Here is a 23297-nt window from a genome sequence, read left to right on the forward strand (position 1 = left end):
CTTTAAATTTGTCAAAAAACTTGAAGAGTTATGATGGTATTTGCAATTGTCTCGGACACATCACAGGCAATATAAATGTTGAAATGTTGTAACGCCAACACCAAGATCAAAGTTCCTTCTTAATCATGGACTATTTCTATTGATAGTTATTCAATGTTCTGGAAGAATACCCCAAAAAAAATTTCTATCTTCTTGTTGTCATATTGTAAGAGTACATAGTGACACCGACATTACTTGCATCGATAGACACCTTGAGCTACTTTATGTGATTAGGTGTGGCTAACATAGCTTTCAGGCCTTCAAATGTCTTTTGATAGTATTCTATCCACTGAAATTTTCTGCACTTCTTCAATAAGTCAGTCAGTGGAGCGACCACACTGCTAAGATTCGGTACAAACTTCTGATAAAAACCACTCATCCTAGGAATCATAAAACCACCCTCTTTGTTGCTAGTTTAGATTGTTGTGGTATAACGTGCATTTCATTAACACAAATTGGCTACAACGTAATTGATGAATTATGGACAATGTGAATAATACGAACTTTCTACTGAACAGGTATAGCAATTTTCTATAGCGATCTTGTACAGCATGATTTTCTATAGTGGCTTTCCCTAGTACAATTTTCTATGGCGCAGGGTCAAAGAGGAATGCAACTGCCACATTATAGTAGAGCAACCTGTATGGGAAACTCCTCAGTGACCCTTGTTTCCAAATCTCATGTCCAGTGATATAGCTTTTTCAAACTCGCTGTTAGTCAGGTTTATCACTAAGCCTGCTTTGCGAAGTCAATCAAACAACTCCAGTTGGATGAAGAATAGATGTGTAGACTATATTTGAAATGGGGAAAGACTTCTGAAATCTGGTGCACAAAGGGAGTTCTGGTTCAGGATTTGCTTAAGGTTAATATGCAGGTTCAGTTGGCAGTTAGAAAGCCAAAAGTAATGTTCATTTTGAGAAGACTGGAATACAAGAGCTGAAATGTACTGCTGAGGCTGTATAAGGCTGCATTTGGACTACTGTGAGCAGTTTTAGGCCCTGTATTGAAGGAAGGATGTGCTGGCATTGGAGGGATCTAGAGGATCCAAGAATGATCCTGGCAATGAACAGCTTGCTATTTGAGGAGAAAATGAGGACTGTAGATGCTGGAGATCAGAGTTGAGAGTGTGGTGCTGAAAAATCACAGCAGGTCAGGCAGCATCCAAGGAGCAAGAGAATCAATGTTTTGGGCATAAGCCCTTCATCAGGAATGAGGCTTGTGGGCCGGGGGCTGAGAAATAAATGGGAGGGGTGGGACTGGGGGAAGGTAGCTGAGAATGCAATCGGTAGATGAAGATGGGGGAGAAGGTGATCAGTCAGAGAGGAGGGTGGAGAGGATAGATAGGAAAGATGATGGACAGGTCAAGAGGATGGTGCCGAGTTGGAAGGTTGGAACTGGGATAAGGTTGGGGGAGGGGAAATGAGGAAACTGGTGAAATCCAATTTAATTCCATGTGTTTGCAGGCTCTCAAGGCAGGAGATGAGGAATTTTCCTCCAGGTGTCAGGTGGTTAGGGTTTGGTGATGGAGGAGGCCCAGGATCTGCATGTCCTTGGTGGAGTGAGAAGGGTTGGTCGCTGCGGGTGTCCCAGAGATGTTCTCTGAAATGAACCGCAAGTTAGCGTCCTATCTCCCCGTTGTAGAGGAGACCCTGTCAGGTGCAACAGATACAGTAGATGACATTCTTGAAGGTACAGGTAAATTTCTTTCAGATATGGAAGGATCCCTTGGGGCCTTGGACTTAGATGAGGAGGGAGGTGTGGGTGCAGGTTTTATGCTTCCTGCGGTGCAGTGGAAGGTGCCGGGAGTGGTATGAGGGCTAGTTGGGGGGGGTGGGGGCGAGGGGGGTGTGTGGATCTGACAACGGAGTCATGGAGGGAATGGTCTGAAGCATGGTTTATGACCCTAGGTTTGTACACAATGGAGTGTAGAAGGATAAGAGGGGATCTCAATGAAACACATAGAGTATTGAGAGGCTTGGAAGAGTGGACAAGGAGAAGATGTTTCCAAAAGTGAGACGACCACTAAGGGAAACAGCCTCAGAGTGAAGAGCAACCCTTTAGAAATGAGATGAGGAGGATTATTTCAGGGCGAGGTTGATGAATCTGTGGAACTCATAGCCACAGAGGCCCAAGTCATTGAGTGTATTTAAGACAGAGATAGATAGGTTCTTGATTATTAAGGGAATCAAAGATTATGGGGAAAAGGCGGGAGAATGTCGTTGAGGAACATATCAACCATGATTGAGTGGCAGAGTAGGCAAGATGGACAAAATGAACTAATTCTGGTTCTAGAGCTCATGATTGAATGGTACGTACCCTGATGAAGAGTAATTCATTCATCCTTTTGCAGCACAAGAAACAGAGCCCAGGGATGCTAGCCTCATCTGCTACCTCACAACAGGCTGGCTTCAGTTGCAATAGCCTTCTGTTGTCATTCCTTGAAGGGGAATGTCCCTTCTTTCCAGGAGTCCAGGAAGTAAACTGTTTTGAAATGTGTGGCTAAAGGGCAGACTATTTCCTGTCTGGTCTCTAACATCTCCAGTGGCTGGGAGTAAACAAAAACACTCTAAGTGAGATTTCAGCGAGTGAAGTGCTTTCTCAATATGGTGACTGGAAGCTTGATCCAACTGAGGGTGAGAATTTCCTCCTGACACACTTCATAAGATTCAGTGTTCCATTTAGGCATATAATTGCTAAACTGAGAAGCATGAAAGTCAACCCAGCTTGCTCTTGAATGTAAGATGTAGAAAGGAGGGCTTCAGATATCTGGATCATTGAGATCTCTTCCAAGACGAGGGGGATCTGTACAAACAGGATAGTTGCACTTAAACTGGAAGGGTATCAATATATTGCAGGGAAGTTTGTTAATGCCACTTAGAAGAGTTTAAACAAGTTCAGCAAAGAGATGGGAAGCAGAGTAGTAGGTCAGCATGTGAAGTGACTGAGAAAGTAGAGGTTAAGTCAGTAGGTAGAAAAGTCAGTGCCAGGTTAACGAAGATGACGGAACTGGTGATCTAAAGTGTATTTATTTTCATGCAAGGAGTACAACAGGTAAAGGAGATGAGCTTAAAGCCTGGATTAATACATGGGACTACAATGTGGTAATGATTACAGAATCTTAGTTGAGACAAGGACAGGACTGACAGCTCAGAATTCTGGGATTTAGATGTTTCCGGTGAGATCGAAAGGGATGTAAAAAGACTGGGGGAGTTGCATCACTGATTAAGGAGAATGTCATACCTGTTCTGAGAGAGGGCATCTCGGAAGGTTCATACAGTAAGGCCATATGGGTAGAACTCAGTAATAAGAAAGGTGTGCTCACTATGGTGGGGTTAAACTATTGGCCTCCCAATAACCAGCAGGAGATAGAGAAACAGATATACTGGCACATCATGGAAAGATATTAAAAACAACAGAGTTGGTATAATGGTGATTTTAACTTCCCCAATATTAACTGGTACTCTCAGTACCACGGGCTTAGGTGGGGCAGAATTTATTAGGTGCTTCCAGGAGGGTTTCTTGAAATAATATGTAAATAGTCCAACTAGATAAGGGGCTGCACTAGGCCTTGTATTGGGGAATAAGCCTGGCCAGGTAATCAAAGTTTCAGTGGGGAGCATTTTGAGAACAGTGATTGTAATTCCGTAAGTTTTAAGATTGTTATGGAGAGATAAGACTGGTCCTCATGTGAAAGTGCTAAAATTGGACAAAGGCTAATGACAACAGTATTAGGTGGGAAGTGGCTAAATTAGATAGGTGGCAGCTGTTTGAGGGTGTACCTAATCTGACATTTGGAAGCCTTTTAAAGGCCAGTTGATAGAGTTCATGACCAGCATGCTCCTGCGAGGACAAAAGGCCAGGATGGCAAGATTCGGGAAGCCTGGGCAACAAGAGATATTTAAAGTTTAATCCAAAAAGAAAGGGAAGCATATGTGAAGTTTCAGAAACTGAAATTAGACAAGGTCCTTGAGGAATATAAAGAAAACAGGAAAGAACTTAAACAAGAAATTAGGAGGGCTAAAAGGGCCCATGAGATGCTGTTGGCAATCCATGGAAAGAGCACACGAGGACATTGAAGGGCAAATACATAAAGCATACATTTACAAACTCCAGTTACACTTCATTTGCAATTCGTCCATTTGCAATGGAAAAAGTGAATATCCTTAAACTTCAAATGCAGGTCAAAGACAATTTGCATTATCTCATTGGGCTTATACATCAAACATTGGTCATATTTAAAAGGCTGCTGTGCACTGAGACAAATGTTGGTAATCTGGCAGTGCCCCTCACCATGAACTTAATAGCATAGTAACAACAAAGCCATACTTCTCAGAGCACATAAATGACATGGCTGACACTCCCTCACACATAAAGCCCTGCCAAAATCACTGTTGGTGATATATTGAGGAGTTTGATATCCAAACAGATCTGGATATCCTTGTACACCAGTCAATGAAAGCAAACAGGCCAGTGCAACAAGCAGTTAGGAAGGTCAATGGTATGGTATATTGGCCTCTGGAAAAGGCAAGTTTTAATTTACTGTGCACTACTCCTTAATATCAGCCAATATTCCTTTGTTACCCACTAGACCATAAGTTTTCATTTACTGCAATGCCTTTATTGTGGCACCTTATCAAATGTCTTCTGAAAATTTATGTACAATACTTAATATTTACTATCATTGCTCTTCATCCATTGAATATATTACTTCTTTAAAGAATTCCAACAACTTTGTTAAACATGACTTTTCTTTCACAAAACCATGTTGACTCTGCCCAATTACCTTGCTTGTTTCCTAAGTGCCCTGCTGTAATATCTTATATAAGAGTTTCTAATGCTGTGTCCTTCCAAAGACAGAAGTACAGAGACTTCCCAGCAACCTTTTTTAGATTTCTAGCTTCCGAATGTGGTTCATTTTTTATGTTAGCAATGTTGCTAGTTTTTTAATAAATATATATATTTTATGTGTATATAGCTTGCAGATTTCTGAGTTTCTTTTTTTGGATGCTAGGTTGGTGAAAAGTTTCGATCACGTGCACTGAAGTTCCCCGGTCTGATCTCTGGTTGTACAATGGATTGGTTCAGTCGCTGGCCCAGAGAGGCATTGGTGGCTGTCTCAAACTATTTCCTTTCGGGTTTTTACATCGCCTGCTCAGCCGAGGTCAAAGCCCAACTGGTAGCAACAATGGGTTTGTTTCATGACAGGGTTTATCAAACATGTGAGGACTACTTTCAGAGGTATGTTTTGATTAGTGATGATTTATTTATTGATGACCATCTCAATCTCATATATGTACAAGGTACAAGAGACTATTTTAAAGTAGGTTGTGGGGTTAGGACATAATGACATGGGTGCAAACTGATATAAATAAGATTTAAGCCTTTTATTATATTCACAAAATGTGGGTGTTGTTGGCTGTTTATTGTCCATCCCTAATTACGCTTCAGAAAGTGGTGATGAGCTGCCTTCATAAACTGCTGATACTTGATGTACAGGGACACCTGTTATAGGTAATAAATTGGGAAATGTTGATGTACCAAAGGCCTGGGTGTCCTTTTACACTGGTCATTGGAAGTAAGAGTTCAAGTGCAGCAAGTAGTTCAGAAGATAAATGGTATATTAGCCTTTATTGAAAGAGAATGTACATACTGCTGTCTTTCTGGACCTTAGTAAGACCGCACCTTAAATATTGTATGCAGTTTTGGTCTCCTTAACTAAGAAAGGATTGACGCCAGTGTGGGGATGGAGCACCAAAAGATTCCTGGGATAGTAAGATTACTGCAGAAGAGAGATTGGATCAACAAGGCTTGCATTCACTGTAATTTAGAATATCTCCGTGTTTGCAACTAGGTGAGATAGGGAACTGTGAGGAGGACACAAAGCGTGATTTAAAGAATGAGTGAGTGAGTAAATGCATGACAGATGAAGTTTGATGTGAACAAATGTGTAATTATCCACTTTGATAGCAAAAACACCAAGGCAGATTATTATCTGAAAGGCAATATATTGGGAAAGGGGGGGGTGGAATGAGAGCTGGGTGTCCTTGTACACCAGTTGTTGAAAGTAAGCATGCAGATTGCAAATGGTGAAGAAGGCAAATGGTATACTGCCCTTTGTAGCAAGACAGGGATGCCTTGCTGCAATTGTAAAAGGCCTTAGAAAGACAACACCTGAATTATTGTGTGCAATTTTGGTCTCCTTATCTGAAGAAGGATGTTATGGCATGGGAGGGAGTGCAGCAAAGTTTACCAGACTGATTCCTGGGATGGTGGGACTGATATATAAGGAGGGATTGAATCAGTTAGGATTATATTTGCTCAAGTTCAGAAGAATAAGTGGAATCTGATAGAAAACAAATAAAATTCCAACAAGACCGGATAGGGTAGATGCAGGAAAGATGCTCCTAACAATGGGGAAGTTCAGAACATGTGCCACAGTCTGAGGAAACAGGGTAAACCATTTACGATTGAAATGAGGAGAAATTTCTTCAATCAGAGAGCAGTGAGCCAATGGAATTCAGTACCACAGAAAGCCGTTAAGGCCAAAATATTATATGATTTCAAGAAGGAGTTGGATATAAAACACTTTGAACTAAAGGTATCAAAGGAAATGGGGAGAAACAGGAATGGGATACTGAGTTAGCAGATAAGCCATTATCATAATGAATGGTAACGCCGAATGCCCTACTCTTGCTCCTATTTTTGATATTTCTCCCATTGATAGCAAAATGACCACTTATTTTAAGCAAACCATCTTTAACCAATAGTAAACTGCAAGACAGTGTGAACTGCTAATCTATTAATGTGTAACTTAAGCAGCAAGAGTCAAATACAGAACTAAAAACATAAAGTGTGAGAGAAACACATCAGGTCTGGCAGCATCTGTGGAGAGTGAAACAGAGTTAACATTTTGTGTCCAATTATTTCTTTAATACAATAAAAGATGTGATTTCCAATTTAAGTAATTTCAACTTTACCCCTTTTGTAACTTCCACACACATACACAGATACACAAAGAAAACAGGCACACAAATATAATGAGTAGAGGGAAACAAGATAAATAGTCAGTAGAATGCAGTTCTGTACCACCACTCCAAAATCTCAAAACTAGATGGCTTGGCGTTATGTTTCACTGGGATAAGGAGCTTGAAATCAAGCCCTTCTATTTCTGGAGTCAACATGGATGTTAAAGATATTGTAAAAGTTCACAGAATTCCCCAATTTGTGTGATTTTAGACCCAGGGTGACAGAAAGTACTGTGCAGGCTTTCAGGATTAACAAGGATTTTTTTATTCCAAGGATTTATTCCAAACAAATAAATTCTAGCTACAAGTGTACAATTATGAACTTCCAGCATATGACCCCACTAGTTAAAACTCTAGTTACCTTATAAAACTACCCCCTACACATACAGACAGACACACAAAATCATGAGAGCAAAAGATAGAGCGAAACATTGGGAAGGAAGTTCAATGATCTCTAGTCAACAGAGTTTATAAAAACAATCCTTTTGATTTCTTGGGTCTTGTTGCTCCTTGATCTTCTTTTGCCAGGTACTTTGCTTGTACGAGGTACAGAGTGACAGGTACACATTTATAACGCCTCTGACTTAATGGTTGCCTTCAATTGTTTATAAGGTACAAATGTAGTTTAAGAGGTTTCTGAGATGTTGGATACTTCTGGAAACAATTGCACTAAAGAGGTAAATAAAGATTACCTTACTACAGCGTGTTTGTGCTGTCTTTTATATTCAACTGGTTATATTTTTGTTCAAGATATTTTCCAGCAAAAATAAATACAATTGGTAAGCAATATAGGAAGAATAATGACAATAGTAAATGCATAAATTCAATTTAAGATATCTCATCAGGCTCACAGATGTTTTATTACTGTTGAAATACAGTGTACATACTTGCACAATAATAATCCTTCACATTCATACTTTTCAGATATCGACGAAGAACACATATAACACCCAAATCTTACCTTGCCTTTATAAACAGCTACAAATCTGTTTACACAGAGAAACATGCAAACATCAATGAACTAGCAGAACACATGCAACTGGGTAGGTATATTTCCATGGACAAATATTGGTGCTAGTTTTTGAATATTAAGATGTAAGTGTGTGAAATTAAAGCACATGGAATTGCCTTTAATATATTGGCATGGTATGAGAAATGGTTAGCAACAGAAAAACACAATGTACAGGAATAAATGGGTCTTTTTCAAACAGACTGCACCTGGTGGGGTATTGCAGGGATTGAAGGTATTTGCTGCTGACACAAAGCTCATTAGGATTGTGAGTGGTGAGAAGGATGTAAAGAGGCTACAAGATGAGTCAAACAAATTGGGTGATTGGTAAACACATAGCAGATGCAGTACATCCTGGACAAGTGTGGTGTTATCCACCTGGATATAAAAGAAACATAGAAAAATTAGACGTGGAAATGTTGATGTAGGAAAGGCCTAGATATCCTTCTACACCAGACACTGAAAGCATGAATTTAAGTGTAGAATGCAGCTCGGAAGACAAATAGTATGTTAGTCTTTCATGCAAGAACATGTGAATACAGAAACAAGGCTGTCTTACTCCAGTCTAAGTGGAGGCCAAGTCTGAACATTCTTAAGAAAGAAATGCACATATTTCAAGACACTAAAAGTGTCAAGGGATATGGAGAAGCATGAAAGTATGTTTTTTTGAGGATGTAACTAATACAATTGATAAGGGGGAATCCCTGGATGTGCTTTACTTGGACTGCGAGAATGCTTTCAATAAGGTCCAATGCAAGAGATTAGTGTACAATATGAAAACATATGAGATTGGGGATAGTGTACTGACATAGATGGAGAATTGGTTCACAAACAGGAAACAAAGAGTCAGTAGAAATGGGTCATTGCTTGGACCTCAGCTATTCACAATATATATGAATGATTTAGATGAGTGAATTAAATGCAGTATCTCTGAGTTTGCAGCGAGGTGAGAAGGTGGACTGTGAAGAGGATGCAGAAATGCTTCAGTGTGATTTGAACAAATTGAATGAGTGGGCAAATATGTGGCAGATGAAGTATTGACTTTGGTAGCAAGAACAGGAAGACAGATTACTTTCCGAATGGTAATTTAGAACATAGAACATAGAATAATACAGCGCAGAACAGGCCCTTTGGCCCTTGATGTTGTGCCAACCTGTGAACTATTCTTAGCTCATCCGCCTACACTATCCCAGAATCATCCATGTGCTCACCTAAGGATTGTTTAAATCTCTCTAATGTGGCTGAGTTGAGTCCATTAGCAGGTAGGGCATTCCACGCCCTTACCACTCTCTGCGTAAAGAACCTGCCTCTGACATCTGTCTTAAATCTTATCACCCCTCAATTTGTAGTTATGTCCTCTCGTACAAGCTGACGGCATCATCCTAGGAAAAAGGTTTTTCACTCTCTACCCTATCTAATCTTCTGATCATCTTGTACGTTTCTATCAAATCCCCCTTAGTCTTCTTCTTTTCAATGAGGACAGACCCAAGTCTCTCAGCCTTTCCCCTTAAGATCTTCCCTCCAGACCAGGCAACATCCTGGTAAATCTCCTCTGCACCTTTACCAATATTTCCAAATCCTTCCTGTAATGGGGCGACCAGAACTGTACACAATATTCCCAAGTGTGGCCGCACCAGCATTTTGTATAGTTGCAGCATGATATTGTGGTTCCAGAACTCAATCCCTCTACCAATGAAACCTAACACACCATATGCCTCCTTAACAGCACTATCCACTTGGGTGGCAAACTTCAGGGATCTATGCACATGGACTCCAAGATCCCTCTGCACTTCCACAGTACCAAGAATCTTTCCATTGACCCAGTACTCTGCATTCCTGTTATTCTTCCCAAAGTGCATCATCTCACATTTAGCTGCATTGAATCCATTTGCCACATCTCAGCCCAAATCTGCAGTTTATCCAAGTCCCTCTGCAACCTGTAACATTCTTCCAAACTGTCTACTACTCTACCGACTTTAGTGTCGTCTGCAAATTTACTAATGCATCCACCTATGCCTGCATCTAAGTCATTTATAAAAATGACAAACAGCAGTGGTCCCAAAACAGATCCTTGTGGCACACCACTAGTAACCGGACTCCAGACTGAGTATTTTTCATCAGTCACCACTCACTGCCTTCTTTCAGAAAGCCTGTTTCTAATCCAAACTGCTAAATCACCCTCAATTCCATGCCTCTGCATTTTCTCCATCAGCCTACCATGTGGAACCTTATCAAAGGCTTTACTGAAGTCCATGTATACCACGTCAACTGCCCTACCCTCATCTACATGCTTGGTCACCTTCTCAAAAAACTCAATGTGAGACATGACCTGCCCTTGACGAAACCATGTTGACTATCTGAAATCAAATTGTTGCTTATTGGGGAAGAGGGAGGTGCAATGAGATCTGGGTGTCCTGGTACACCAATTCCTGAAAGTAAGCATAAAAATAAAGCTAGTGGTAAAGAGGCAAATGGTATGTTGGCCTTTATAATATTACAACATAGAACACAGACAGTCGAGCCAACCTTTTTACCTCTGTATTTGCAACATGGTAAAAATACAGCCATCAAAGACCCTCAAAATTGGCCAAAGTAGTTCTTAACCAGACTTTTGAAAAACCATTCCCAGACTCTGCAAACAATCAATTCTTGACACAGATTTGCAAGACTGAGCAATTTCTTAATAATTTTGGGAGAGCAAAAATTAAACAACAAAGTAATCTAGTTGGTCTTTGTTATAAATCCAAAAACCTTTATTTTCAGCCCTATTCATAAAAAAGACTGACATGTAAATGACATGTGAAAGTTCAGGTGAAACTTTGATGGATGTGGAAGGCTCCTTTGAGGCCTTGGATGGAGGCGAGGGGGGAGGTGGGGTACAGGCTTTGCAATTCCTGTGGTGGCAGAGGAATATGCCAGGCGGCGAGGATGGATTGGTAGGGGGCATGGACCTGACGAGGGAGTCGCGGAGGGAATGGTCTTTACAGAAAGTAGATGGGGTGGGGAGAGAAATATATCTCTGGTGATGGGGTTCTCTCCCTTACCACCGACGCCTGCGGAAGAACACCTCATCTTCCGCCTCTGGACCCTCCAACCCAACGGCATCAATATGGATTTCACCAGTTTCCTCATTTCCCCTCCCTCCCACATTATCCCAGTTCCAACCTTCCAACTTGGCACTGCCCTCATGACGTGTCCTACCTATCCATCTTCCTCCCCAACTATCCTTTCCACCCTCCTCTCTGACCTATCACCATCACCCCCCACATCCATCTACCTATTGCACTCTCAGCTTACCTTGCCCCCCAGCGCCCCCTCCCCATTTGTCTCCTCACATCCTCAGCTCACATCCCCATTCCTGGGCTTTTGCCTGAAATGGCGATTCTCCTGCTCCTCGAATGCTGCCTGACCTGCTGTGCGTTTCCAGCACCACACTTTCAGTTAATCTATGGGCCTTATTACTGCAGAGGGCTGTGGAGACCAAGTTGTTGAGTGTATTTAAGACAGAGTTGGATAGATTCTTGATTATAAGAAAATCAAGAGTTTCAGGGAAAAAGCAGGAGAATGGAATTGAGAAACGTATCAGCCATAATTAAATGGTGGGCCAGACGTGATTCGCTGAATCGCCTAATTCAACTCTTGCAGTTCTAAATGTTCCCAACAATTGGAAACTCCAGAATCAGGGAACACAATCTGAGGAAACAGGGTAGATCATTTAGACTGAGACAAGGAGAAATTTCTTCACCCAGAGCAAGGTCAGCCTGTGGAATTCTCCAACTGAGAAAGTGATTGTACTAAGTCATTTTTTTTTAAAGGAGATAGATGTAGTTCTTGACTCTGAAAGGGTCAAAGGGTATAGTGGAAAGGCAGGAAGAGGGCACTGTGTTTGATGATCAGCCATGATCATGTTGAATAGGGGAGCAGGTTCCAAGAGCCAAGTGGCCAAATACTGTTCCTGGACTCTTTGCTTCTGTTACTAAGGTGTAAAATCTCTTTGTTCCATACATTCCATTTGTCACCTTCTTGCCCAATCACGAAACCTGATTTTTTAAAAAATGTACAGGATGTGTGCTTTGCTGACTAGGCCAGCACTTATTCCTCATCTCTGTTTATCACTTAACTAAGTGGCTTGTTTGAACCATTTTGGAAGGCATTTAAGATCATATTGCTGTGGGTCTGAAGTCAGACATAGGCCAGACCAGGTAAAGATAATTGATTTCCTTCCCTGATTACCGAATGGAGCACAACCAAAAGAGGACTGAATACAGAATAACAATCTATCCATAAACCCAACAGATTATCCCAACTTAATGATGCTGTTTCAAATATTTGCAACAATATCCATTTACACCCCTTGTGTGCAAAAGGTAAATTCAAACACAGGTTCTTACAGAAGAATGTCAGAGAGAGGGAGGATCAGCATGGACCTGCTTCTTTGGGTCCAGCAGCTTCACACCTACTTGCTTGGCAAAAGCCAACCCAAACCAGAGAAAAGCTGAGTTGGGAGAACTGGCCACTTCCCTTTCATTGTCCAAGTTTTTTTTAATTTGAAAGCATTCTCAAGTAGTTTAATCCAGACATTTTGGAATTGCTGCTTTTACGACTCTCACAAAAAAAAACAAACGACAGTATAATCTTGTGAAAGGAGTAGCATCATCACACATCCCCCCTTGAACTAAAATGAACCATCAATATCCAAAGATGTCTTCATTCTAAAAAACCTTAATTTTAAATTGTTAGTACACTACAACACATATATACATTACATTGACTATAAACATGTAAACATGCATGACTGCATTCTGTTTCAATCAACTTGGCGAAAGTCTGAACTGCAGATGCTGGGAGATTAGAGTCAAGAGAGCAGTGCTGGAAAAGCACAGCAGGTCAGGCAGCATCCTAGGAGCAAGAACATCGACTCCGTTTCGGGCAAAAGCCCTTTCTCTCAACACTAAATTCTGTTTCAGTCTGTTTTACCCCTGCCACCGAACACTTCAGTTTCTCATTCAAGTCTCGAAAAGTCACACTTTCTCCTCCTGCCACATGAACAATTTTCTAATTAAATGGCTGTAAGAACAATCTCCATTTAAACAGTCTGGAATTTTGGTCCTTAACTTTCTCCACATTATTATTGTATGTGATTGTCTCAGATACATTACAGGTAACATAAATATTGAAATGTTGTAACACCAACACCAAGCTCAAAGTCACCTTCTCAACTGTAGAATATTTCTGCTGATGAATGTTCAGTTTCCTGGAGGACAACTCTATAGGTCTTTCTACCTTCTTGTCATCTTCCTGTAAGAGTACAGCACCAACACCACATCCCTCAAATCAATAGCTCCCTTGAATGGCTTTGCATAATTAGGTGTGCTTAACACTGGGGCAGTGGTTAACGCAGCTTTTAGGTTGTAAAATGCCTTCTAACAGTCCGCTGTCCACTGAAACTTCTTGCCTCTCTTTGGCAATTCAGTGATTGGAGCAACCACTCTGCTAAGGTTTGGTACAAATGTTCAATAAAACCCACTCGATCTCAGGAAATGCAGTACTGCTGTTTTTGTCAATGGTACAGGAAACCCCCCCATGACCTTTCTTTTTGCACTTTGTGGGGCAATTTGTCCATATCCAATAACATGGCCCAGGAAGGTACTGGGCTTTGGAAAACTCACTTTTACCCAGGTTTACCACCAAGCCTGTCTCCCAAAGTTGATCAAACAACTTTATAAATGATAAATGATGCATCTGTTCCTTCCATGTATGACTAAAAATCACCAGTGCATCAATATAAATTACACAATTGGGAAATCCAGAAATGACCTTATTGGTTAGTCTCTGAAATATGGCTGGAGTATTTTTCATACCAAATGGCATGATTTTAAACTGATAGTCCATTTGGCATTATGAAAGCCGAAAATGTCTTCGCTCTTTCTGACAAAGGTACCTGCCAATATCCTCTGAACAAGTCCAACTTAGAAATATAAGTTGCTTGTCCCACCTTTTCAACAAAGTCTTTGTAATTGCATTGACTCTGTGATGGTGCACACATAACCATCGGGTACCATTTGGTTTTGGCACCATTACTTTGGTGAGCTCAAGTCACTGCTTTTAAAGGTTCACCTATCATTGGAAGTAACACTAACACCTTATCCCTGATAGCAAAATTACAAGTTTTTAATTTCTTATCCTGTTTCATTGTATGCTGTGATACTTTTAAATGCTGTCTAGCCAACTCCCCTGCTCTATTCAATCATTCCCTAACATTTGACACATAGTCCAAATATGTGTTCTCTGAATTATGACTTAACAATTTCTCCTTAATCAAGTTTACCAATCCTCTCACTTCATGACTAAAAACTAATTCAAATGGACTGAATTTGGTTGATTCATTTGGTGCATCTCTGAGCACAACAAGCACAAACAGAATATTTAACAAAGCTATATCCTGGAAGATTAGAGAGAAAACCTTCTTTGGATGGAACATCAAAAATTTGGCACTACTCACACTACCTATAACACTCAGTCCCTTCATCACCGAAGGATAGTACACACTGCTGCTCTACTTACAAAATCAACTGCAGTGGCTCATTCCCTTCTCCGACTCATCTGGATAGTGTTGACTATAAGCCCTCAACATGGTCTTTAATGTCTGATGCCACCTTTCTAGCACTCCCTGTGATATTGGATGGTATGCAGTCGATTTGAATTGTTTTATTCCTAAGCTGTCTCTAACTTCCTCGAACAATTTTGATTTGAAGTTTAACCCTTGATGTGATTGGATCTCTGTGGGTAGTCCATATCTGATGAAACATTTGAGTAACTTCTCTGCAATTTTTTGAGTAATGGAACAGCTTCTGGAAATTGAGTGGACACATGCATTATTGTTCATAAATACTGATTCCCACTTCTTGTTTTAGGTATGAGCAATCAGTTAGGACTCTTGTAAAAGGTTCCTCAAATGCAGGAATGGGTATTAAAGGTACCGGTTTTATCACTGTCTATGGTTTTCCAATTACCTGACACGTATGATATGTCTGGCAAAATTCAACTACGTCCCTGTGCAGCCCAAGCCAGTAAAAATGCTTAAGTATTTTAACTTGGACTTTTCTTATCCCTAAATGACCCCCTACTGGTAGTTCGCGCACCACTCGCAACATCTCCTTTCTATACCCCACTGGCAATATGGCTTGATGAACTTCTGCCCATTTCTCATCTGCCTGAATATGTGATAGTCGCCATTTCCTCATTAAGACATCATTTCTAAGATAATAACAGGCATACATAAAAAAAGAAGTTGCAGGATCAGTTAATTCCAAAGAGGAAGAAAAATCCTATGAGGAGGCAGAGGTGGCTGTGGCTGATGAGGGAAGTTAAGGACTGTATAAAGATAAAAGAGAAGTATAACAAAGCAAAGATGAGTGGGAAGCCGGAAGAGCAACAGAGGATAACTAAAAAGGCAATATGTGGAGTAAAAAAATGAGTTATGAAGGCAAACTGGCCAAAAATATAAAGGAGGATAGTGAAAGCTTTTTTAGGTATGAGAAAAGAAAAACAATGGTTAAGACGAAAATTGGGCCCTTGAAGACAGAAACGGGTAAATTTATTATGAGGAATAAAGAAATGGCAGAAGAGTTGAATAGGTACTTTGGATCTGTCTTCACTAGGGAAGACACAAGCAATCTCCCAGATGTAATAGTGGCTGAAGGACCGAGGATAATGGATGAGCTGAAGGGAATTTATATTAGGCAGGAAATGGTGTTGGATAGACTGTTAGGTCTGAAGGCAGTTAAGTCCCCGGGACCTGATGGTCTGCATCCCAGGGTACTTAAAGAGGTGGCTCTAGAAATTGTGGACGGATTGGTAATCATTTTCCAATGTTTTATAGATTCAGGATCAGTTCCTGCAGTTTGGAGGGTGGCTAAGGTTGTCCTACTTTTCAAGAAAGGAGGGAGAGAGAAAACAGGGAATTATAGCCTGGTTAGCCTGATGTCAGTGGTGTGAAAGATGCTGGAGTCAGTTATAAAAGACGAAATTATGACTCATTTGGACAGCAGTAACAGGATAGGTTAGAATCAGCATGGATTTACGAATGAGAAATCATGCTTGACTAATATTCTGGAATTGTTTGAGGATGTAACTATGAAGATGGACAAGGGAGAGCAAGTGGATGTGGTGTACCTGGACTTTCTGAAAACCTTTGATAAAGTCCTACATAGGAAATTAGTGAACAAAATTAGGGCACATGATATTGGGGGCAAAATACTGACTTGGATTGAAAATTGGCTGGCTAACAGGAAGCAAAGAGTAGTGATAAACGGGTCCCAATCCCTCTACACCTCCATCCGCCATGACCAGGGCCTCCAAGCCCTCCGTTTTTTTCCTCTCCAGACGACCCCAACAGTACCCTTCCATCGACACTCTCATTTGTTTGGCCGAACTGGTCCTCACCCGTAACAATTTCTCCTTTGAATCCTCCCACTTCCTCCAGTCCAAAGGGGTAGCCATGGGCACACGTATGGGCACCAACTATGCCTGTCTCTTTGTTGGCTACTTGGAACTTCTGTAATTACACCAGCACCACTCCCCACCTCTTCCTCTGCTACATTGATGACTGCAATGGCGCCACCTCGTGCTCCCGCGAGGAGGTTGAGCAATTCATCAACTTCACCAATACATTCCACCCTGACCTTAAATTTACCTGGACCATCTCTGACACCTCCCTCCCCTTCCTGGACCTCTCCATTTCCATTAATGACGACCGACCTGACACTGACATTTTTTACAAACCCACTGACTCCCACAGCTACCTGGATTACATCTTTTCCCACCCTACCTCTTGCAAAAATGCCATCCCGTATTCCCAATTCCTCCGCCTCCGCCATATCTGCTCCCAGGAGGACCAGTTCCACCATAGAACACACCAGATAGCCTCCTTCTTTAGAGACCGCAATTTCCCTTCCCACGTGGTTAAAAATGCCCTCCAGCACATCTTGTCCACCATCCCGCACCTCCGCCCTCAGATCCCACCCCTCCAACCATAACAAGGAGAGAACGCCCCTGGTGCTCACCTTCCACCCTCCAAACCTTCACATAAATCAAATCATCCGCTGACATTTCCGCCACCTCCAAAAAGACCCCACCACCAGGGATATATTTCCCTCCCCATTCCTTTCCGTCTTCCTCAAAGACTGTTCGCTCCGTGACTACCTGGTCAGGTCCACGCCCCCCTACAACCCACCCTCCCATCCTGGCACTTCCCGCTGCCACCGCAGGAACTGTAAAACCTGTGTCCACACCTCCTCTCTCACCTCTATCCAAGGTCCTAAAGGAGCCTTCCACATCCATCAAAGTTTTACCTGCACATCCACCAATATCATTTATTGTATCCGTTGCTCCCAATGCGGTCTCCTCTACATTGGGGAGACTGGGCGCCTCCTAGCAGAGCACTTTAGGGAACATCTCCGGGACACCCGCACCAATCAACCACACCGCCCTGTGGCCCAACATTTCAACTCCCCCTCCCACTCTGCCGAGGACATGGAGGTCCTGGGCCTCCTTCACCGCCGCTCCCTCACCACCAGACGCCTGGAGGAAGAACGCCTCATCTTCCGCTTCGGAGCACTTCAACCCCACGGCATCAATGTGGACTTCAACAGTTTCCTCATTTCCCCTTCCCCCACCTCACCCTAGTTCACAACCTCCAGCTCAGCACTGTCCCCATGACTTGTCCGGACTGCTCCTACCTGCCTATCTTCTTTTCCACCTATCCACTCCACCCTCTCCTCCCTCACCTATCACCTTCATTCCCTCCCCCACTCACCCATTGTACTCTATGCTACTTTCTCCCCACCCCCACCCTCCTTTAGCTTATCTCTCCACTCTTCAGGCTCACTGCCTTTATTCCTGATGAAGGGCTTTTGCCTGAAACGTCAATTTCGCTGCACTTTGGATGCTGCCTGAACTGCTGTGCTCTTCCAGCACCACTAATCCAGAATCCCTTTCAGAATAACAAGTGGGGTACCACAAGGTTTGCAGCCATTTACACGATACATTAATGATATGGATGAAGATATTAAAAGTAATATTAGCAAATTTGCTGATGACACAAAGCTGGGTGGCAGGGTGAAATGTGAGGAGAATGTTATGAGAATACAGGGTGACTTGGACAGGCTAGGTGAATGGACTGATGCATGGCAGATGCAGTTTAATGTGGATAGATGTGTGGTTTTCCACTTTGGTGGCAAGAACAGGAAGGCAGATTACTATCTAAATGGAGTCAAGTTAGGTAAAGGGGAAGTACAATGTGATCTAGGTGTTCTTGTACATCAGTCAATGAAAGCAAGCATGCAGGTACAGCAGGCAGTGAAAAAAGCTCAGGGCATGCTGGCCTTCATATCAAGAGGAATTGAGTATAGGAGCAAAGCAGTCCTTCTGCATCTGTACAGGGCCCTGGTGAGACCATACCTGGAGTACTGTGTGCAGTTTTGGTCTCCAGATTTGAGAAAGGACATTCTGGCTATTGAGGGAGTACAGCTTGGGTTCGCGAGGTCAATTCCCGGAATGGTGGGACTATCATATGTTGAAAGATTGGAATGACTGGGCTTGTATACACTTGAGTTTAGAAGGATGAGAGGGGATCTGACTGAGACATATAAGATCATTGAAGGATTGGACACTCTGGAAGCAGGAAGTATGTTTCTGCTGATTGGTGAGTCGGGAACCAGAGGACACAGTTTAAAAATAAGGGGTAAGCCATTGAGAACAGAGTTGAGGAGAAACTTCTTCACCTAGAGTGTGATGGATATATGGAATGCTCTGCCCCAGAAGGCAGTGGATGCCAAGTCTCTGGATACTTTCAAGAAAGAGTGGATAGAGCTCTTAGAGATAGTTGAATCAAGGGTTATGGCGATAAGGCAGGAACAGGATACTGATTGTGGATGATCAGCCATGATCATAATGAATGGTGGTGCTGGCTCCAAGGGCTGAATGGCCTACTCCTGCACCTATTGTCGATAACATTGAGGGATACACCTGGATTTTCTTTCTTTGTATGCCTTTAATCTTCATTTTTCTGAGCTAAAGATGTCTGCTTTGTCATCTATTTGCTCCTGGATTGTGTCAACTATTTGATCAAATAGGACCTCTGCTAATTCCACTTCAACTTTCTTATCTCTACTCTCTGATCTCACTTGTTTCAACTGGGGACTTTGTGACCTCATTACCACACAGTCAGGAAAAATGTCAGGATATGTGCCCTGCAATGGTTCAGTTGGCTGAGTTTCCAATGGCTTTTCAACCATAGTAGGCAGCACTCCTACCTGTGAACCAGTTACATCATTAGCAAGGACAAATTGTACTGCTGGAGCTGAGAGTTTGTCCAGGACGCCGATCACAACTTCCCCACTCATCACTGGACACTCTAACCTCATTCTACAGAAGTGAATACTTTTTATCTCACCGTGAAATCATCTTTTCTGGTTGTAGTCCTTTAGCGGAACATATCTCCTCATCTTTCAACATCAAAGATTGAGAGGATTGTGTATCTCTCAATATTGTAACTTAGAGTCATAGAGATATACAGCATGGAAACAGACCCTTCAGTCCAACCTGTCCACGCTGACCAGATATCCCAAACCAATCTAGTCCCACCTGCCAGCACCCGGCCCATATCCCTCCAAACCCTTCCTATTCATATACTCATCCAAATGCCTTTTAAATGTTGCAATTGTACCAGCCTACACCACTTCCTCTGGCAGCTTATTCCATACACATACCACCCCCTGCGTGAAAAGGTTGCCCCTTAGGTCTCTTTTATATCTTTCCCCTCTCACCCTAAACCTATGCCCTCTAGTTCTGGACTCCCCGATCCCAGGGAAAAGACTTTGTCTATTTATCCTATCCATGTCCTCATAATTTTGTGAACCTCTATAAGATCACCCCTCAGCTTCCAACGGTCCAGGGAAAACAGCCCCAGCCTGTTCAGCCTCTCCCTATAGCTCAAATCCTCCCACCTTGTCAACATCCTTGTAAATATTTTCTGAACCCTTTCAAATTTCACAATATATTTCCAATAGAAAGGAGACCAGAATTGCACGCAACATTCCAACAGTGGCCTAACCAATGTCCTGTACAGCTGCAACATGACCTCCCAACTCCTGTACTCAATACTCTGACCAATAAAGGAAAGCATACCAAACACCTTCTTTACTATCCTATCTACCTGCGACTCCACTTTCAAGGAGCTATGAACCTGTACTCCAAGGTCTCTTTGTTCACCAACACTCCCTAGGACCTTACCATTAAGTGTACAAGTCCTGCTAAGATTCGCTTTCCCAAAATGCAGCACCTTGTATTTATTTGAACTAAACTCCATCTGCCACTTCTCAGCCCATTGGCCCATCTGGTCAATATCCTGTTGTAATCTGAGGTAAGCCTCTTCGCTGTCCACCTCCAATTTTGGTGTCATCTGCAAACTTACTAACTGTACCTTATATGCTCGCATCAAAATCATTTATGTAAATGACAATAAGTAGGGGACCCAGCACCGATCCTTGTGGCACTCCACTGGTCACAGGCCTCCAGTCTGAAAAACAACCCTCCACCATCACCCTCTGTCTTCTACCTTTGAGCCAGTTCTGTATCCAAATGGCTAGTTCTCCCTTTATTCCGTGAGATCTAACCTTGCTAATCAGTCTCCCATGGGAAACCTTGTCAAACACCTTACTGAAGTCCATATAGATCACATCTACTGTTCTGCCCTCATCAATCCTCTTTGTTACTTCTTCAAAAAACTCAATCAAGTTTGTGAGACATGATTTCCCACCCACAAAGCCATGTTGACTATCCCTAATCAGTCCTTGCCTTTTTAAATACATGTACATCCTGTCCCTCAGGATTCCCTCCAACAACTTGCCCACCACCGAGGTCAGGCTCACCAGTCTATAGTTCCCTGGCTTCTCTTTACTGTACTTCTTAAACAGTGGCACCATGTTTGCCAACCTCCAGTCTTCCGGAACCTCACCTGTGACTATCGATGATACAAATATCTCAGCAAGAGGCCCAGCAATCACTTCTCTAGCTTCCCACAGAGTTCTCGGGTACACCTGATCAGGTCCTGGGGATTTATCCACTTTTATGCGTTTCAAGACATCCAACACTTCCTCCTCTGTAATCTGGACATTTTGCAAGATGTCATCATCTATTTCCCTGCAGTTTATATCTTCCATATCCTTTTCCACAGTAAATACTGATGCAAAGTATTCATTTAGTATGCCGCACCATTTTCGGTGGCTCCACACAAAAGCCGCCTTGCTGATCTTTGAGGGGCTGTATTCTCTCCCTAGTTATCCCTTTGTCCTTAACATATTTCTAAAAATCCTTGCTCCTAGCCTATGTAAGTGAACTTTACTTTTGCAGGTATATGGTTTAAGAATATCTGGCACTTCCCCCTTAACCAACCTGTGATCAGGTTGTACATTCTGGTGCAGCTTTCTAGCCTCCGTTACCACGCCAACAACATTCACTGGCTTATCCGGATTTCCTACAACTTGCTTCCCAGTGCTTTTTCTAACCCACCAACACTGTGATGTGATGTGGCCTACTTTATTGCCATGAAAACATGGAAGCTTTTTAATGTATCTTGCCATTTCAAGAGTTTCCTTTTTACCCTGTGGTAAGTTATCCTTATTGATCTTCACCAACATCTACCTTTCCCATTCCATGTGAGGATTTGTTTTTTTCCCCAATTTCTATCCCTTATGGATTGAAATTGATTTTGGAAGCCAAACATTGATTTATGAGCCAACTCATAATCATCAGCCATTTCAGCTGCAAATCTTGCTGTTTTAACTCTCTGCTCTTCCACATGAGTTGTCACTACTTCAGGAAGTGAATTTTTGAACTTCTCCAAAATAATTGTCTCCCTAAGAGCATCATAGGTTTGCTCTATTTTTAATGCCCTTATCCACCTATCAAAATTACTTTGTTTGATCCTTTCAAATTCACTGTAGTTTGACTAAGGTCCATCTTTGTATTCCTGAAACATAGAACATAAAATATTACAGTGCAGTGCAGGTCCTTCAGCCCTCGATGTTGTGCAGACCTGTGAAACCAACCTGAACCTCATCTAACCTACACTGTTCCACTATCATCCATATGTTTATCCAGTGACCATTTAAATGCCCTTAAAGTTGGCAAGTCTACTGCTGTTGCAGAAAGAGCATTCCAAGCCCTTACTACTCTCTGAGTAAAGAAACTACATCTGACCTCTGTCCTGTATCTATTACCCCTCAATTTAAAGATATGTCCTCTTTGCTAGTCATCACCATATGAGAAAAAAGGCTTTCAAAGTCCACCCTATCTAATCCTCTGATCATCTCAGATGTCTCTATTAAGTCACTTCTCAACCTTCTCTTTGACAAAAACAGCCTCAAGTCCCTCAGCCTTTCCTCATAAGACCTTCCCTTCATACCAGGCAACATCCTGGTAAATTCCCTCTGCATTCTTTCCAATACTTCCACATCCTTCTTGTAATGCGACGACCAGAACTGTACGCAATACTCCAAGTGCAGCCAAACCAGAGTTTTGTACAGCTGCAACATGACCTCATTGCTCCAAAACTGTATCCCTCTACCAATAAAAGCTAACACCCCATATGCCTTCTGAACAACCCTATCAACCTGAGTGTCAACTTTCAGGAAGCTATGTGCATGAACACCAAGATCTCTCTGCTCACCCACACTGCCAAGACTCTTATCCTTAGCCCAGTACTCCATATTCCTGTTACTCCTTCCAAAGTGAATCACCTCACACTTTTCCGCATTAAACAATTTCCATTTGCCCAGCTCTGCAGCTTACTTATGTCCCTTTGTAACCTGCAATATCCTTCGGCACTACCCAGAACAGTGGTCCGTGTATGGAATGAGGTGCCAGAGGATGTGGTGGAGGCTGGTACAATTGCAACATTTAACAGGCATTTGGATGGGTATATGAATAGGAAGGGTTTGGAGGGATATGGCCGGGTGCTGACAGGTGGGATTAGATTGGGTTGGGATATCTGGTTGGCATGGACAGGTTGGACCGAAGGGTCTCTTTCCATGCTGTACATCTCTATGACTCTATGACTCTTGTGTCATCCACAAATTTACTAACCCATCCTTCTACGCTCTCATCCAGATCATTTATAAAAACTGACAAATAGCAGTGGCCCCAAAATAGATCCTTGCAGT

General features: G+C 42.2%; 1 protein-coding gene across 1 annotated transcript in view; it reads left to right on the top strand.

Moving 5' to 3' along the window:
• Positions 1-23297, top strand: part of LOC132834399 (dynein axonemal heavy chain 8-like) — a 1143262-nt gene that overhangs the window by 941186 nt on the left and 178779 nt on the right. Inside the window, exons 64-65 of the mRNA XM_060853284.1 lie at positions 5051-5277; positions 7989-8107. Of these exons, the coding sequence (XP_060709267.1) occupies positions 5051-5277; positions 7989-8107 (346 nt within the window). The remainder of the gene's footprint in view (positions 1-5050; positions 5278-7988; positions 8108-23297) is intronic.

This window comes from Hemiscyllium ocellatum, chromosome 3 (assembly GCF_020745735.1).
Source record: "Hemiscyllium ocellatum isolate sHemOce1 chromosome 3, sHemOce1.pat.X.cur, whole genome shotgun sequence".
Taxonomy (NCBI): Eukaryota; Metazoa; Chordata; class Chondrichthyes; order Orectolobiformes; family Hemiscylliidae; genus Hemiscyllium; species Hemiscyllium ocellatum.